A 14,172-nucleotide genomic window follows, 5' to 3' on the forward strand; every position below is an offset into this window, starting at 1 on the left:
ACTAACAACACAATTGTCAAGTGCATTCGTACACTTTAGAAGGGATTTGCATTCCTGATCTGGGCAGCCAGAAACAAAAAACCGAAGCCCAAGATCAACCAAACAGCCGCCTTGTTTCGCCCAGCGATCAAAACCCACCCCTGGCCGTTGGACAGACACCGCACCAGTGAAATAGCTGAGGACGCCTTTCCCCTGCGCCTCTCCGCAGGTGTGTGCGGGTGCTCTCGCCCCTCGCCTTCCGCTTCTCAAATTACTCCAGAGCATAAGAAAGGGAACTGACTGCCTCAAGAGCTTCATTTTCAAATGCTTTAGAGCTAAGGAGGTTTGTGTTGAAATCCCTTTAATTTATCAAAGATTGTCATTCCTTCCTGGTAGGAGCTATCAACCTGCTTTAAGGCAGGGGTGGGGGGGAGATGGAGGTGGGCACCCTCGGGCTCTATTGCTAGGAAATCATTATACCTTTAAAAACAAAATTCCTGGACGGGAACTAGGAACCACCAATTGCCTTCTGTTCTGTTCCTGATATTTCAATATAAACAAGCTGTATTAACTCCAAATAGAATTTATCTTGCACACTGATAGAATGTGTCCTCTATGCTTTCTCCCCTGTAAGGCCTTATATTCACCACTCAAAATTTAGCAGGCTTCCTTTGATAAATTACTCAAAGTAATCCCTGAAACAGCCAGACTGCCTGGGTGATGTGGTTTCAGAAGTCTTCAAACCGTGCCTGTCTATAAAATATTCACTTGTGGACTACAAAGGGGGGATCATTTTTAATGACAAGATTCAGAACTGGAAGTAAAGGGGGGAAGAGATTAATATCCATGAATTCAAATAATTTCATTTCAAATACTGAACTTAGAACATTACATCTCACTGGTTTGCACAGTAGTGAAGATAAAATAGAATCATCTATATGTGAGGCGTGGACAAACAGATTTGGCAAGCAAAGGAAGAATGGAAGTTTCAACTTTCAGAAAACTTTTCCTTCTTCGGGACCATTTATGACATAGAGATAGATCCACATTTATGATATAGAGATAGATACAAAATACACGGATAGACAGTAATTTATATAATTCTGCATGAGATTTTTTAATTTGAGGAGACAATGTGATGCTACACAATTAAAGGTATTAATTTTTGGTTTTTTAAGAAGTTCAATGTTTGTGTTTCTCATAAGAATTGACACCTTGAAAATGCATTTTCCAGGCTCCTTGTAAATGCATCCTCAAGCCTGCGGCTCCTGAAGCTTTCAGGAGGTTTTCATTAAAGCAGCCAGCTGGCTCTTTGAGTGGATTGGCTGTTTAGAGCTGCATGTTCTAAAGGGGGAGCCTCAGTTTTGACATTCTGTAGGCCCTTAGCAAAGAAGTTCCATTCAAATTCAGGGGAGCTCTCCACCAAATAAAACATAATCTGGGGCTAGCAGGAGAGTAGAAAGGGCAGGAATGAATGACTGGGGGTGGGGGGAGAGGGGTTGGGGAGAAGGGGAAGAGGTAGAGAAGGAGGGGGAAGCAGGAGGAGTGAGAAAAGAAGGGATTAAAACAATCTTCCTCCAAGGTGGATACACTACAAAGGAAACACCAGTAGTTTTACCCAAATTTAAGCCAGTTGCCACTTCCTAAGAAATTTCCCTTTGTTTCCTGATTTCTATTATCATGGGAATACATAAATAAGAACTACATTAAAATCTATCAAATGAATACTGTCTAATCTGTATTTTAATAACTGTTCCTTTCAGCACAATGTATGGGAATGATTATGGTGGGTTTTTTGCCAAGTCCTGGTACACAGAAATAAATAAATGATATTTAACATATACTGTGGGTGTGTTTAGTAGATGAATGAGTTAATAAATTACATTCATGTTAGAGTGCATGGATTGATACCATTACTGTTATTCGAGTGAAGACTTTGGGGGCCATGGGTTAAGGCGCTAGGCCCACCCAGATCACTCTTTAAAGGAGTGTGACAGTGTAGAAATAAAATAGGGGTCTCCTTGGTTTATTCGGATACCTTGAGCTGTTTCCTCTGTATGCAAGGCACCGGGACAGTACGCACCACTTATACAAACCAGTCCGGGTCAGGACTCCGAAGGAGCACAGCCTTTTCTGGGACCTAGGGTAAGGGCACGGGCTAGCACCGTTTGTAGCATCTCTTCTTGGTGCCTCAAGCCTGTTCTCGCGGAAACGGCTCCGGGGACCCTGAAGCCGCCCCCAGGCTGCGAAGCCCCCATGAACTGCCTGCTCAGCCATTGTCCTAGAGAGTGATCTCATGGAGCTGTACTAGAGTGAGAGAGATATCAAGACACCTTGTCAGTTCAAAGCATTTTAGGGTTGTTTGAAATCCTCTCCACGTCAACGTAAGCAGCCTCTGTATTTGAACAGCTGCTTTGAACAGTGAAAGGGAATGAGCTGAATCAAAACCTGGAGGTGTCTCCCCGAGACACCTTCAACGTGCTTTTTATGCGGGTTGGAGAAAAGCAGGCAGACCTGCAGACTCTGCCCTGGCAGGGTCAGCAGCAAAGAAAGGAGCCCGCGACGGTGGGAGGGGGAAAGGAAAGACGGAGAAGCCCCCATCTGGAGCTAAAACCCCCGATAGTCTGGGTTCCCAGAGCCCCAGGGAGAAGTCGCGCCGGGAGGCAGACAGGAAGCTGAGGCTACCCAGGACCCGGCGTTCGCGCCAACCGGGCCTCTGGCGACAAGCTGGGAGGCGGGGGAAGCGCGGGGGGAGGTGGTACGCAGAGCCCTAGTGCGCGCCCAGCCCTGCCCGCCCGGCGATTGGCCCGGCTCCGAGGTTGGGGGTGGGGTGCAGAGGCTGAGGCCCGGGGGTTGGGTACTGCTTTGTGTACTCCCGGGGATTTACTGGGTGTATTAATCCGATAGAACTACCCGGGTACCCAGTTGGGAACATTTTGGAGCCAATGCCTGCCAGCGAAATGAGGTGGGGGCGGGTGGGGTGGAGTAGAGACCCGGAACCTCAACATAGTATGGATCTCAGAGTGGTAATCGCCAGTGAAGTCCCGTTGCAGACAGGAAGTTTTGATGCACACGTGCAGCATATCCTTGCCGGCACCCCTGCTCCCCCGCATGACCCAGCGCCCTTGGCCATGGGTTGGGGGGAGTGGGCAGAAGAAGAGGTCCGTGGGGATACTTGTAAACTGACTCGGAGCCCAGCCGCCTCGGTTCTCTCAGAGATGCGTCTGGAAACCCTTTTCTTCCCTGACTGTATCACCCCAAGGGCTGCAAAGGGCCTTGTCCCTTGAGAAATGTGAAATCAAATCCAGAGAAAAGCAGACACCTGCCCTGGTTGGGGGAAGAGGGGGAGGTGAGATGCTGAGTATCCTGACACAGCCCTTCCCGGCGGCCGCTGGATTCTTCCATCTGGGGATCTCTGAGTTTTCCGAGCAGAGAGGCGGGGGTGGGGTGGGGTGGGGCAGAGGGGAGAGGCAGGCCTGGACCCGACGCGACTGGCACGCTGCCCAGGCGCTCCCAAAGCCCCAGGAGAGCCGCACGCCCCGCGCGGGGAACTCCGGGCTGCCGTCGCGAGGAGGCGGTCCTGCCCGCCGCCCAGCCCCTCGGCTCCCAGTATAGGAGCCTCAGGCGCCAGCCGCCGAGTCTGCGCGCTCTGAGGCTAGGACTTTTTCTTTTTTTCCTAGCGGGGCAAAGTTATGGGATTCCTAGCAGCCCCCAGGCGCGCGGCCGGAGTGGCTCCGCGCTTGCGCTGGAACCAAGCGCCACTCGGTGTGTGTCCTCGCCTCGCCGCGCGGGTGCGCGCGTGGGGGGATGCAGGTCCGTCCGGTTGGCGGCCTGTGGGATCGCCCCTCCCCTAACCATTTCTCTCCCCCCCGCCCCACACACACTCATAAACACAGGGCACGTGGAAATCCTCAGCCAAAGCGCCTTGCCCGGGCGGGTGCTCAACGTGGTGATTTATAAACAACTCAGCCACTCCCCGAAGAGCTCGTTCCTCGTTAGTCGTGATGAATTCTCTGGCCCGCTCCACTTTGCTGTCTAGATTAAGATGCTCGGAGGCCCCAAAGTGCTCCCCTTGAGAGTTGTTTTGGCTTCCTTCACGAACCCAAGACCACCGGCAGCGCCAGCGCTACAACGCGCAGGGCGAAGGGTGAGAGGTGGGGACGCGATTCACTTTCCTGGGGTCTTTTTTTCCTCTTCCCAGCAGCAACTTTTGATTCTCTTCGCAGCATCCGCGCCCTTCACTTGGCCCTTCGTGGTGGTCCCACTGCGCCAGCCTGGGTCCGCGCATGACTGTCTCCTACCCCGCTCGCAGGCTCCTAAACCCGCAGCAGGCACCTGCTCCCGGCGGCTGGGGAACGGACCGCGAGACGCGCTCGCGCTCGGTAGAGCCGCGCAGCCAGCGTACGGTCCCACAGCCTCGTTCTGGAGTTCAAGGCTGAAGGCTAAGCCCGGAGCTTCTTCGCTAGCGAGCGCCTGAGAGCTGAGTTAGACCAGCCCCACCCTCTGGGGCCCGTAGAAGTTACTAATTAGGAAGATTCCCCTAGCATCAGCCCATTTTCCTTCACACACCCTTCCACCCTTTCGAAGCAGCTAACGGAAAAGTTGCATCGAAAAACGCCAGCCCTCCGGGAAGCGCGTACGCAGCCCCAGATCTCGGCTTCCCGGAGCGGCCCTCGGTGCCGCCACCGCACCCGGAGACCGAGCACCTTTAGCCTGCACTCCCGTAGCCTTGCACCAGGCAAAGGTCCGCCCGCCCAGGCTCCTGGTTTACTAAACCAAAAACTGTGTGCGCGCCCCAGTGTGTGAATCTGACGGAGACTTTCTGAGTTTTGTTTTGTTTTCAGTCCAGGCCGCTGCGCTGTCAGAGCCGGCAGTTCCGCGCCTTTACAGGAGTTATCACTAGCGGACGAGCGTAGGCTGAGCCAGCCTTTCAAGGGGTCCTCGCTCAGGGGCTGGGAGACAACTGGGCCTGAAACCTAAAGGGAAGAGAGCCTGTGCTAGCGACGGGTTGGACCGGAAAGAAGAGGACCTTTACTGGGGGCAAAAGTGTCCGCACGTCTTGGAGCACGTGGACACTGAAAATTTAACCATGGGGGCGGGGGGGGGAGGATACTTCAACCGGGGGACAAGTCTGGCTTCTGGCTCTAGGTTTAAGAAACACTGGTGTGTGTGTGTGTGTCCCAAGGTGAATAAAAATGGGACTACCCCTGGCTCCGTGTGACTCTGCCTTTCTTTTTCTCTCTCCTGCACCCCCCACCCCAGCCCTAATAGGAAGAGAAGGTAGACCCACACACACCCCCGCCACCTGCCCCCAACACATCCGAGTCTTCCAAGTGGCTGTGGTCGAAAGAGGGCTGAGGCCGCCCCACCACCAACACCCCCGCCAGGCCAGCACCCCCGCCGCCACCACAACCCCCCCTCCCACACCCCGCGCCCAGCTTGTCTGCTAGGGAGACAGATGGGGGGCGGGGCCCATCCGAGAGGGGCGGAGGAGCCCCGGGGTTGTGGAGCTAGGGTGGTGAGAACTAAGAGAATCTGAATTGGGTGGAGAGGGGGGACTGGAGGAGGGCTGAGAGGACTCGGCGCCCGGGGGCGGGAGGGAGGAGGGGGCACCTCTACGCCAATCAGTGGCGCCGGCCTGGGAGGTTGCTAGCGGTATCCACGTAAATCAAAGGGCGCGGAGCCAATGGGAGGGGGCGGAGGGGGCGGGGCCCAGGCGCGTGCCGCTGCGAGCTGGCGCTGCCAAGAGAGCGGGAGAGAGCTGGAGAGAGCAGGGAGAGGGGGGAGCGCGGAGCTAGTCAGAGAGTGAGCGAGAGCAAGAAGGAGGGAGAGGAGGAGAAAGAGAGCGAAGGCGGGCGGGAGGCGGCGGCGGCAGCAGCAGTAATAGCAGGAGCAGCAACAGAAGGCGTCGGAGCGGGCGTCGGAGCTGCCCGCTGGGGGAGAGAGAGAGAGGAGAGAGAAAGAGAGCGAGCGAGCAGAGGAGCCCGAGGCGAAAAAGTAACTGTCAAATGCGCGGCTCCTTTAACCGGAGCGCTCAGTCCGGCTCCGAGAGTCATGGCGACCGCAGCGTCTAACCACTACAGCCTGCTCACCTCCAGCGCCTCCATCGTGCACGCCGAGCCGCCGGGCGGCATGCAGCAGGGCGCGGGGGGCTACCGCGAGGCTCAGAGCCTGGTGCAGGGCGACTACGGCGCGCTGCAGAGCAACGGGCACCCGCTCAGCCACGCTCACCAGTGGATCACCGCGCTGTCCCACGGCGGCGGCGGCGGGGGCGGTGGCGGCGGCGGCGGGGGCGGGGGCGGCGGCGGGGGCGGCGGCGACGGCTCCCCGTGGTCCACCAGCCCCCTGGGCCAGCCGGACATCAAGCCTTCGGTGGTGGTTCAGCAGGGCGGCCGCGGCGACGAGCTGCACGGGCCAGGCGCCCTGCAGCAGCAGCACCAGCAGCAGCAACAGCAGCAGCAACAGCAGCAGCAGCAGCAACAACAGCAGCAGCAGCAGCAGCGGCCGCCGCATCTGGTGCACCACGCCGCCAACCACCACCCGGGGCCCGGGGCATGGCGGAGCGCCGCGGCTGCAGCGCACCTCCCGCCCTCCATGGGAGCGTCCAACGGCGGCTTGCTCTACTCGCAGCCCAGCTTCACGGTGAACGGCATGCTGGGGGCCGGCGGACAGCCGGCGGGGCTGCACCACCACGGCCTGCGGGACGCGCACGACGAGCCGCACCACGCCGACCACCACCCTCACCCGCACTCGCACCCGCACCAGCAGCCGCCGCCGCCGCCACCCCCGCAGGGCCCACCGGGCCACCCCGGCGCGCACCACGACCCGCACTCGGACGAGGACACGCCGACCTCGGATGACCTGGAGCAGTTCGCCAAGCAGTTCAAGCAGCGCCGGATCAAACTGGGATTTACCCAAGCAGACGTGGGGCTGGCGCTGGGCACCCTGTACGGCAACGTGTTCTCGCAGACCACCATCTGCAGGTTTGAGGCCCTGCAGCTGAGCTTCAAGAACATGTGCAAGCTGAAGCCTTTGTTGAACAAGTGGTTGGAGGAGGCGGACTCGTCCTCGGGCAGCCCCACGAGCATAGACAAGATCGCAGCGCAGGGGCGCAAGAGGAAAAAGCGGACCTCCATCGAGGTGAGCGTCAAGGGGGCTCTGGAGAGCCATTTCCTCAAATGCCCCAAGCCCTCGGCCCAGGAGATCACCTCCCTCGCGGACAGCTTACAGCTGGAGAAGGAGGTGGTGAGAGTTTGGTTTTGTAACAGGAGACAGAAAGAGAAAAGGATGACCCCTCCCGGAGGGACTCTGCCGGGCGCCGAGGATGTGTACGGGGGGAGTAGGGACACGCCACCACACCACGGGGTGCAGACGCCCGTCCAGTGAACTCGAGCGGGGGGAGGGGCAGAGCGCGGGGCTCCCCCTCCCCTACGGTCCACGGCCCTTTCCCGGCCCCCTTGTTCCCTCTCTAACTTCTGATTGTTCTTTTATTTTAATTATTATTTCCCCGTCCCTTAAAAAGAAAAAAGTAATAATAAGGAAAGCAACTAAGGCACTGGACTATCCTTTAAACGGTAGCAGGTGTAATGATGTGTTTTGACCTTTACAGGCTAGTACCCAGGCAATGGAGTGGAGTGTCTCATAGAGAGAGTGAGGAGAGTGTGTGTAATAGAGAGAGAGAGAGAGAGAGAGAGAGAGAGAGAGATGGCAAGCACTGAGTTAAATACCTGGCAAAACTAAATAAATTACCAAAAAGAAAAAAAAAAAATCCACCAAACCGTGATAAACACACACAGCTTCCTGATGCTCAGAGTTGGCACATGCTGCTGTGTTGACTCCATGTGGATCCTCATCAGGAAAGAGGGGAAAATACACATGTTCTTTGATGTAGTCAGAATTTAACCACATAAATTTGCACTGCAGGAAAATTGAAGTTTACATGAACAAATTCATGAACATATCTTTCTTTTCAATTTTGAAATTGCCGGGTTTTGTTTTGTTTTGTTTTGTTTTATTCAGCAGAGTTGAAGCCAGCTCTTGGCTACTCTCCATTTCCAATGCTCTCATGTTGCCCCTTGTTCTTCTCACTGTTGGTGAACTTTGGTTACCTTCGCCCCCCCCCACCCCAACATTGGTGTACCATCTATTTGGTTCTTTTACCAAAGCAAAAATGATTGGCTTCGTACAAAATAAATCATTCTCTGCTTTCAGGAAACGTGCATGGTCTACCCGCTTTATCCAAGGCAAGAATCCGGTTTGGAATACAAAAAATGAGTCAAGCATTGGTTTTTGTTACCAGCCACAAAGTAAACTTCATTTTCAGGCAGTGTTTCTGGGGGAGGTTGTGGAGGGGAGAAAAAGAAAAATCGATAGTGAGTGACTGATTGCTTCATTTTATCAGGCGGGCCCATTGTGAAAGAGCTCAGAGGAAGTGTGGAGGTTAAATATATTTCCAGAGTTGTCCAACAGAAAGTGGCACTTTGAAGAGAACTAGGGAAATATATATCTTCAGAAACCCCTGTATAGTTCTCTGCCTTCGGTTTTAATAACTTAATTATGAGGAATTATTTGTGCTGACAGCAGCAGTTAAACTTTGTTCCTCTAATAGCTTTTTTTTTTTTTTTTTTTTAGCATAAAGAAAATAATCTGGGAACTTAATGGTGTATGCATAGACTGTTTCTTACCACACAAATACCCACATGAATAAGAGAATATCTCCACTCTAGACTGGTTTTGTCTTCACTAGCTCATTTGTTTATCAAATCACACTTAAGGTCCCACACCCTCTTCTCATAATTTATTACAGAAAATACCAGTTTGACCTGGACAGCTTTTCCCCCCTCTTTCACTAAGGAAGCCAAATGAACTGGGAAAAAATGCTATTTTCTATCCTTCCTTTTCTCCCTTTGTTAATAGTTTTAAGTGCGTTTTTTTACCTTACATTGATGGAAAATGGTTAACTCCCATAACAAAAGACTCTACTGGGAAGTGTAGGTGAAAAAACTTCTAACTGTATTGAAAATAAATACCATTAAACTGTGATCAGTTAAAATATTTAAAAATAATCAGCACAAAAGGGCGCTCAAAGGGAAAACACTTTTTATTAATCTTAAAAGTTTGGGGCTTTTTTTCTGGTTGAGTATTAGGCAAATTTTTATTTAAAAAATAAATTCACAGTACCATAAAATTATGGTTCAGCATCAGATTAGCACTGCACTCAGTAGTTAAGGTTTTAGGAAATATGCTTTATATTGTCTTTTCAAACACCTGTGATTGTTTCATTTTCAATGTTTTTGCAAGATAAATGATGACTTATAATGGGCATATTTATTTGCCTGTATTTCATTTCCCCCAACGAATGTCACAAGGAGATGGGCACGGAGCTGCTGCTTCGGGGTGCGTCACGCTGCTTGTTCCTGAGGTGTGGGGACTGGCCTTTAGTGAAGCAATCCAGAGCAGGGCAAATAGCCAATGGTAAAGGGAGGAAATGAATTTTCAGATTCTTATTACCAAGTGAGTAAGGTCAGATGCTGGAGTTCAGGGGACCTGTCCATAGCTCCTTTGACTCTCATAGGTTTACTAAGATGAAAGTTACCACTGAACCTTACCACTATGTATATATGTTTAATATCTGTCTTTTGAAATGCAGAAATAGTTTAAATGTTTCTTTGTCTATTTTTCTTTTTTTTAATGCTACCCAGGGAAATATTTTCATATTTTTAAGTGGCCTGCCTCAATGTATATTTATTTCTTTCAAAGCAAAAAGGTTCTGGAAACTGTTTTTCTGTAGCTTTAAATGAGTAGATGAGCAAAATCTATATGGGATGTAATTTTTTTTTTTTTTGTTCAGTCTCTTTAAGAATACTTTGTTTTGGTACATTTGGTTGTGCTTGTGGGGAAAATAAAAACGCAGAGATCCTTATATATTTATGTTAAAGTAATATTTTATTATCTACATAAAACAGAAATGCACAATACCTTCATAGTTTGTTCTAATTATTGAAATATCTTTATTTTATTTTTAAAGATAGTGCCAAGTTTTAAGGGGGGAGAAAACCCTAGACCTTATACTGACTGAGTTGAGTTGTGTGTAAAATACTTCCCTTCCTTTATACTTCATAAAGTTTTGGAATAAATTTTATGCGTATACTGCCAGGTTTCATGTTTATAACTTTCAGGGCTTTTTTTTTTTTTTTAAGAGAGACTACTGTTCTGATTCTTTTTCACTTTTCATTGCAAAAAACTATCAGTCTCAGACCTTTCAGTCACTACACCTATAGCATTAAATTGAAATGGTCATTGGTTTGAGCTTCCATTTGTTTGCCATTTCATGGTCCGACAAAGAGATGTTTATCCCTTTTAAATAAATGCAGATATCCCTACATCTTCTTTCCAGGTCACCTTTACCTTAACTGATTGTGATTTTTTTTTTTTTTTTTTTTTTTTTTTTTGGAGAGCATCAGTGGAACTAGGTGGACTTTAATTTTTATGCACATGTCCTCACATAATTTGGGATCTAAAAATGCAAAGCTTAGTTAAAGGTATTATTCTTTTTAATAAATAACAAATATCTTTCAACAAAGAGTATCTCTGACAGTATGCAAGATGTGTGTTTACCAAGTGATTATTGGTAGACCCCATGTATTACTTCTGTTAGATTTTGAGGGAAAAAAAAAAAGGGTTTTGCAATGGTTTATACAGTAGTGTCTGTTTCTCTTCAGGCAAGCAAACAGGCTCTAAAACAGGGTGATAAAAAAAAGGGGGGAGGAGAATGTATGGAAGACATTCAAGGCTGTGATGCTAACCACGGATTGTTTGAGATATTCTTAGAGGGAACATGATACTTACCAGAATCAGTTTAGGGTTAATTTAGTTTACAAGCGGTGTTTGGTTAGTTTACAAGTTTGCTGATGTATTTAAAGTCCTCCTTGGAACACTGGTTTGAGTATAAATGTCCATTTTGAAAGGCAGTTTCTGGGCTTATTACATCTGATCATCTTTTCTAACTCCTAGTCAATATTACACAGGTCCCAAACAGATTCAGCCAAATGATCTTATCAATAGTCTGAACGAGAAGTGACAGAAAGAAGAAGTGTTTTGTGACCGCAGACATGCTGATGGGTAAAATGTTTAAGCTGGGTATGGATTTGAGTCCTGGGTCAATATCCTCCTCCACTGTAGGCAGAAAACAAGCAGCATCTGCCCTCTGCAGGGCATTTTAGTGGACCTTGAGAAGGCGGTTTTTGTTCTTAGCCACAGGGGCTACTGACTGGAAACCATCACGTGTTAAATGGACACGCCATGGTTTTGACCCATGCTTGCCGTTCAGATTCTAAAGCTACTCAGGCAGTTTCATGCCGGTTTGGGGAATGTCTTACATGCTAAAGTGAAAAACTCCCATCACTGCCACTGGGAGATATTTATGGGGCAGTCATCCCTAAGATGTTGGCCAGCCACAATGACAAACGCTTTCTTTCCCCCAAAGACAATAGTGCAGAATGCGGTCTTCCTGCAAGAGCTCCCGTTGTTTCCTCCAAATATGTCACTTTTTTAAATTTATGGTATAAGATGGGGGAGAAAGGATCATGTGAGAGAGTTACGTGAAGGTCAGATAGAGGGAATGGCCACAAATAATATTATGCTTGGCACTTGTAGACATTCTCGGTTCCCATGAAGTTACCTCCTGTGTATTAGAGATGGCAGCCACAAAGGAACCCTTCTTCCCCTCCTGCTCCTACCAGTGGAAGCCACACACTGGTTGGCAAGGTTTTCTGATGAAATGGCTTTAGTAGAGGCACTCATCTCTCTTATTTTCTTATTTCTCCAAGAGCAACTAATAAAGAGATGCAACAGCAACAATGGGGGAAACTGGCATGTGAGGGCTTTGGTACCTGTATATCTCTATGCTGCCTTCTTTTGCTTTTCACTTTGCCTTACTGTGGAAGCAGCTTGGGTAGTGCTTGGGTTGCTGGGTGAGAGAAATTATCGTTTTGTCACTGGCTTCTGTGATTTGTCTTTGTTGATTTTTCAATCAGTTTATAGAACTGTGTTCTAGATTCTATTGAATTCCTAGACAAGTTAAAGAATGAGATAAAGAATGGAGCTTTTAACCGAAAAAGAAAGACGGATGGTGAAGGGAGGGTCAAAGGTAAAAGTGTTTCTTTGGGTCGGCTTGTAGATTTCAGTGAGGCAAAAGGGACAGTGTCTATTTAAAATGAAAAATGCATCTGGAGGTAGGAGCAATGAATCTTGACAATAGGACTAAATGGGATGTTCAGCTAAATTTTATACCAACATTATCCGTATTCAAGAAAGTTTACTTGTTTCAGTGACGCATAATCTCTTAACAGGGGGGCAGATGGTGGTAGGAGAGAACCAGGGCTCCTGGTGTCTATTCTCAGCACTTGATTCAGTACAGGAAATAATGCAAAAGTGGCAGGAGTTTGCCACTTAACTAGAAAATCAAGGAGTAAACTTGCCTACCTTGATAGAACTTGGGCCGGAGTTATTTCAATGCTTCCTTATCTAGAGGTGGAAAATGGCTTTTAGTTTTCTTAAAGGCTTCACTTGGTTATGGAGATAAGCAGAATATTTTCACATTGTTCTTGTGTTTTGTGGGAAGCTAGGAAATTTATTTCCTCCTTTATTTTTTAAGGGAAAAAAAGTTAATTAACTTTACCACGTAGTACTTTCCCTTTACCTTAATAACAACTCTGCTTGGCTTAGCTGTTAGAGGTTTTACAAACAATATCATATCCCATCAAAACAACCCTGGCCTCTTATTGTTAGAATTCTGGTTGTTGATAACATGAAGATGTATTTCTTTAAAAAAAAAATGTCTGAAATGTTATTTAATACACCAGTAAAAGTGCATCTATATCTTAAAGTTTATTCCTTTCACGTCTTTCTGAGTTTTTATAGCTCTTTGTCTGGGATTTGGGGGGAGGGGGGCAAAAACTTCCATATGCGATTTGTACGTGGAGAGCCTGGGCTCTGGAGTGCGCTGGAGCTGGCGGCAAAGGGCTCTCTGCTCTCAGAATGGGGAGCTGTCATCTAGAAAAAAAGAAGGAAATAAATGCCCCACAAAGACTCACTTGTCACTGATTTTAGAAAGACAGGGGAGCACTAGGACCCCATCTGAGCAATATGGAGGGTATTTTGATTGTTATAAATTGTATACGATTAACTCTCGGTGTGCAGAACGACGGCAATAGGAAATCTCGCTGTGGAGTACATTTGAATCTGCATCCTTTTTGATTTGGGGCGTCTATTTTTCCTCCCACCAGTGTTTCCTCTGGGTTTGTTGTTTAAAGGCGGGAGGTGGGGGGAGCCACACACAACAAAAATATGGCCAGAGTTTGGCAGGAGAGTGGAAAGAAAGAAAAAGTTTCTTGCGGGGTTTGTAACACAAATTAGCCCTTGTAAATCACTGGGCTTTTAGGTTCAGGCAAGTCCTCGTGGAAAGGATGGGGAGTTCCTTCCCTCTTTCTGTTCAGAAATCTCATTCCGTCAGAAGAATTTTGACGTTCTACAACACACGATTCTGGAGACAGTGATTTGACATTAATAACTTTTTGTTTGTTTGCTCCCTTAACAAAATATTCCTTCAAAGTTGTTACAGCGCCTGGCCGAGGCTGGCGAGGGTGCTGCCCGGCCGGCTGCAGCTCGGTGCTCGGACGCAGAGGAGGCGCCCCCAGCCGGGCCGGGAACCCCCACCTGGGGGAAGGCCCGGCCGCTGAAAGGAAGGCCCACACCCCCCCAGCTTGCCGGCGGAGGGAGGAGAGGGGCGCGAGGGGCCCGACTGTCCCGTCTCCAGCTCCGGCCCTGGCTCCGGGACACGGAACAGCCCCACAGTGTCTGCCAGGAACCCGGGGACCCTGCGGCTCCAGCGGCTCTGACGTCCGAATCTTTAGGGGGAGGGTTGCCCGCCCCGACGTCGCGGGCCACTCCAACACTCTCACTCTCCAGGGACACCCTGGGGAGGGGGCAGTCAACGATTGGTGGGCTCGCCCACCCGAGGCTGAGGATAGAGGTGGTGGCTAGGGGGAAGAGGGCAGAAGCCTTGGGGACAGCTGCCGCCCCTGGGAAAGTTGGTTACAGTCGCAGCGAGTTGGCGGGGCCTCTCTGGGGGCGCGTGCGGCGGGGGCAGAGATGCGCTGGGGCGCAGGGATGACGCAGCGGCGAGGGTCCAGG

The 14,172-nt window shown here is 49.7% G+C and overlaps 1 protein-coding gene across 1 annotated transcript; it reads left to right on the forward strand.

The window, feature by feature from the left end:
- Positions 1 to 5,778: 5,778 nt before the first annotated feature.
- On the forward strand, positions 5,779 to 12,635 carry POU3F2 (POU class 3 homeobox 2). The gene has a single exon (XM_047734859.1). The coding sequence runs from the start codon at positions 6,034 to 6,036 to the stop codon at positions 7,363 to 7,365; it is 1,332 nt and encodes a 443-aa protein (XP_047590815.1). The 5' UTR covers positions 5,779 to 6,033; the 3' UTR covers positions 7,366 to 12,635.
- The last annotated feature ends 1,537 nt before the right edge of the window (positions 12,636 to 14,172 follow it).

The sequence above is a fragment of the Lutra lutra genome, chromosome 6 (assembly GCF_902655055.1).
Source record: "Lutra lutra chromosome 6, mLutLut1.2, whole genome shotgun sequence".
Classification (NCBI taxonomy): domain Eukaryota; kingdom Metazoa; phylum Chordata; class Mammalia; order Carnivora; family Mustelidae; genus Lutra; species Lutra lutra.

What these genes read in the sequence shown, in the direction of transcription:
- POU3F2 (XM_047734859.1), top strand. Translation starts at nt 6,034, where the DNA reads ATGGCGACCGCAGCGTCTAACCACTACAGCCTGCTCACCTCCAGCGCC.